This window comes from Pediculus humanus, genomic scaffold (genome assembly GCF_000006295.1).
Source record: "Pediculus humanus corporis 1103172108278 genomic scaffold, whole genome shotgun sequence".
Lineage (NCBI taxonomy): Eukaryota > Metazoa > Arthropoda > Insecta > Psocodea > Pediculidae > Pediculus > Pediculus humanus.
The window spans coordinates 286045-290553 of NW_002987847.1; the positions used below are offsets into that span (position 1 = coordinate 286045).

Consider the following 4509-nt stretch of genomic DNA (forward strand, 5'->3'; position numbering starts at 1 on the left):
ACAAAAATTAAATTTTGAAACTTTTTTTTTAGTTTTTTAATGTTGTGGATTCTGTTTCCCGTTAAAATTAAAAAAAAAAAAATTTGTTTGTTTGTTTGTTTGTTTGTTTGTTTGTTTGAATCGTACTTACGAGAGTCGGGGGGGTCCGTCGGGTATTATTATTTTATTATTATTATTATTTTTTTTTTTATTATTATCCCATCACCACCAATATTTTTTTTTTTTTTTTTTTTTTTAATTTTATTCCTAACGAAAAAAAAAAAAAAAAAACGAAGTTGGATAGACTGTAATGATAATAATAATGATGATGATAATAATAATAATAGTAACAACCACCTTGTAATAACTTTTGTAATAACTTTAATAATGCCTTATTAAAAAAAAAAAAAAAAAAAACAAAATGGTCGTCTAGACAAAAGAAAGAATGAAAAAAAAAAAGGGGGTTTAACGTTATATCATTATTTTGTAAAATTAAATAATTTTCTTGTTTTTTTTTTATCATCATCATCATCATCATCATCATCATTATTATTATTATTATTATTATTATTATTATTATTATTATTATTATTATTATCATTATTATCACGTCGATGATGATGATGATAATAATTTTACGCGATTTCGTAATAATTTAAAGAAAAGAAAAAAAAAGAGGAAAATTTTGATTTATTTTTATTTACATTTTGTTTTTCTTTAAATTATTTCGGGAGAGTTTTACAATGATGACGCGCGAGTTCGTTAAAAATAATAATAATGATAATAATAATAATAATAATAAACTCGAGAAAGAAAGAAAAAGAAAAAAAAACCGAAACGGAAACGGGAGAATGAGTAAAGAAAAAAAAAGAAAAAATGTTGATGATCACGAAATTTTTTCCCTCGAAAAAAAACAAAACAAAAAAAATTCCCTGCATGGCAGGGAAAAAAAAATTCAAAATGTCGTCTCGAAGAGTTTCAGTTGAAAGAACGAGAAGAAGGAGAAAAAATTAATTTTTTTTAAAACCGGCAGGAAGTTTACGTTTGTGTAATTTATTGTTTTTTTTTTTTATAATTTTTTTGTTGTTGTTATTCTTCTGTCTTCTGCTTTCGTTTCGTTTTAATTTTAACGTGGGAATAAAAAAAAAAAAAAAATCGAATAAATTGGATTCGGTACTGATTTTATGTTATTAAAAAAAAAAAAAAATTTAATCGTTAATTTTCTTAATTATTGAAGTTTTAAACTCTTAACGATTACGTATCGTGCGTGTGGTGCGTGAATACGTGTCCTATTTCATTTCGGGAAAATTTTTTATATCTACTGCCACGATATGAGTAAAAAGCATTAAAATCAAGCCCATAGAAAATTTTTATTGTCTTTCTCTCTCTCTCTCTCTCTCTCTCTCTCTCTCTCTCGTACGAGTTAACATTTCTACGACTTGCGAACTTGTTCTTTTTTTTTTTTTTTTTTATCAAGTTTTGTTGAATTAAAATTTAAAATGACAGTTGTAAATTACGGTGTGAGTTTATCCCGCGGGTATTTCCGTTTCCGGGTTCCTTTTTTTTTTCTCGCTCTCTCTCTCTCTCTCTCTCTCTCTCTCTCTCTCTCTCTCTCTCTCGCTCTTCGAGTATTACTCGAAAAACAAAAGTTATACAAAGTTGAGAAAGAGAGAACTCGTTTGAATTTTCCTACGGGAGCAATTCATTTATTAGCGAACATATGACAAGTATCCGTAATAATAATAATAATAATAATAATAATAATAATAATGATGATGGCATTTATTAAAGTGAAACGTATGCGAAAAAGAAAGAAGGAGGAGGAGGGAAGGAAGGGGAAAAAAAATGTTTTTTTGTGAATGATCGCGTCCTGTCGTCGTCGTCGAAATGAATTCGTTTAACATTGTACAAACAAACAAACAGATAATTTTTTTTTTTTTTTGTGTTTCTAGTTACACGGTCTAAGAAGGTTAATGCAAGGTGATGCAAATCATCCGAAAGCACCTCTGGGAAATAATTTTCGTCCTCCGCAACCCCTTCACCATCGACCCATAAGGACAAATATCGATTTCAACAATAGCAAACAGGTGAGTCGTTATTAATTTTTTAACCCTCCCCCTCCTCTTCCTCCTCTTCCTCCTTCTCCTCCTCACCGCCGCCATCTTTTATTGTAATAATGCATTATTCAAACGCGAATAGTTTCCGGTTTGTTTTCGTTTTGTTTTTTATATTATCCGGAAATTGTTTCGCTTACCCATCGTTTGGGTAATAACGCACGCACCCGGAGTGTGGTGAAGGGGGGGGGTGCAAACGCGGGAAGAGCAGCAAACACCCACAAACAAAAGAGAAAAAATTGAAAATTATAAATTTACTCCCTCCCCTTTTCTACCCCTTCCTTTCCTCACCTTCTCCCCGCTCCTCAACTGCCGTCATTATTATTATTATTATTATTATTATTATTAACGTAACGTCACATTATTATTTTTAGTTTTTTTTTTTTTTTTTTTAAATTTTCTTCTGCTCTAATTTTTATTTCGTTTCTCCCCTATTCCACTCCTCTCCACTCCACCCCCCATCATCCACTATGAACGATAAATCGATTTTGAAATTCGCGCGCTTTTTTTTTTAAAGCTGTTGCTCCCGTCGGCGGAAACGTTTTTTTTTTTTTTAAAAGAAAATGACAAACTATCAATTCATGATTGAAATAAAAATAAAAATTTGATACGTTTCATTTCGTCGACAGAAATCGTGAGGGGGGAAAGAGGAGGGGAGAAAGAAAAGAAAAGGAAAAAGTTTTTTCTCTCTCTCTCTCTCTCAATCGGAAGTTTGGCAATCACGTGGAAATTTTTTTTTTTTTTTTTACTCGAATCATTTCCGGTACGTTGTTTACCGAATAATAAATAAAAAAAATTTTCTTTTTCTCTTCTCTTCACATTTCTAATAATTAATCACGATCGAATCTTTTTTTTTTTTAAATTACGTACCGGAAAAAGATTATGACGTAATATTAGGTCGGAATGTTCTAGAAGGATGAAAGGAGGGAGGGAGAGAGGAAGGGGGGAGGAGAAGAAAACCTGACAAAATCACGATGATTTTCTTCTTATTGACAATTTACCCTCCTCCCCTATTCGTTCGTCAAATTTCTATAGAAATCCTCCTGACAAAAAAACTAAAACTAAATAAAATACGGTAAAGGCGACATTATTTGATTTTGTCGAAAAAGGGAAAAAGGGTGGGGGGAGGGAAATCTGTCGACGATTTTCTCGATGTTGAGTGGGGAGGGAAGGGGTCGGAGAAAAAAAAAAAAAAAAATTTTTTTTATACATTATTTTTCACGTGCGCGGGAGAGAGACAGGACGGTGAACTTTTGGAAAATTCTAGAAAAAATTCTATCGGTGGTGGGGGGAAGGAGAAGGAGAAGGTGTGAGGAGGATGAAAGAAGATGAAAACGAAATGAAAAATAATAATAATTTTTCCTTTTTCTTTTTCAGAATTCGAACACGAAATATTGTCCGAGCATGTATAGAGAAGTTTATTATAAAGGTTAGTAAATTTATTATTATTATCATATCATTATCATTATCATTATCATTATCATTATCATCATCATTAATATTTATTTGTTGATAAACGATGATGGAAAATGTTTGTTTGTTTGTTTTTTTGATTTCATGCAGCCAACAGTTGGAAACAACATTGAAAAAAAAAAAAAAAAATGGAAATAATTGATTTGTGAATGATGAACGCGTTCTTGTTTTTAAAAAAATTTCTAATTAACTTTAAATCAACTAACTTTTAACCTTGTCGATATTCCCCTTCCCTCCTCCCTCCTCCCCCTTCCCCTCCCCTCCCACCACTTCTTCCTTTTTTTAAAACCTTTTTTCTTTTTTTCCTTTTTTTTTTTTATACGTAATTTCCCTTTTATTATTTACTTATTTATCGTCCCATCTAAAAATTTTCTTTTTCTCTCTCTTTCTCTTTTTTTTTCTCGTTTCTTTGACTCCCCCACCCTCCACCTCTCTCTCTCTCTTTCTCTTTCCTTTTCTTTTATTCTTTTTGTCGAATCGAGATAACAAACGCGTGTGCGGGGTTCGTTTACGCGCGCGTACGCGAGTGGATTTAAAAAATGACCGAATAGACAATTTCGAAAAAAAAGACAAATTGTAAATAATAATAATAATAATAGTGGTTAATAAAATATAATAATAATAATAATAAAATATGTCGGAAAATTATTATAATCAATAATAATAATAATAATAATAATAATAATAATATTAATAACGATGATTTTTTTTTTGTCAAATTTCTTTTTATTATATTAATGGGATTGTTGTCGTTACTGTTTTGTCAAAGGTGCGTTCGTGCGTATTTGCGTGCGTTACGCGTGTAAAATTCATATTCAGGTATTATAATCGTAATAGAATGAGAGAGAGAGAGAGAGTGTGTGTAAGTGGCAGTAGATTAATAAAAAGATTATAATATCGAAAACAACAACAACAACAAGAACAAAAAACGGTTGAAAATTTT

The 4509-nt window shown here is 30.6% G+C and overlaps 1 protein-coding gene across 1 annotated transcript in view; it reads left to right on the plus strand.

Moving 5' to 3' along the window:
- The window catches only part of Phum_PHUM506700 (uncharacterized protein), a gene marked incomplete at both ends in the record, with an annotated part of 19798 nt that extends 16119 nt beyond the window's left edge, over positions 1–3679 (plus strand). The window contains 3 exons of the mRNA XM_002430939.1: positions 1932–2066; positions 3471–3522; positions 3657–3679. Of these exons, the coding sequence (XP_002430984.1) occupies positions 1932–2066; positions 3471–3522; positions 3657–3679 (210 nt within the window). The remainder of the gene's footprint in view (positions 1–1931; positions 2067–3470; positions 3523–3656) is intronic.
- Between the last annotated feature and the right edge of the window lie 830 nt (positions 3680–4509).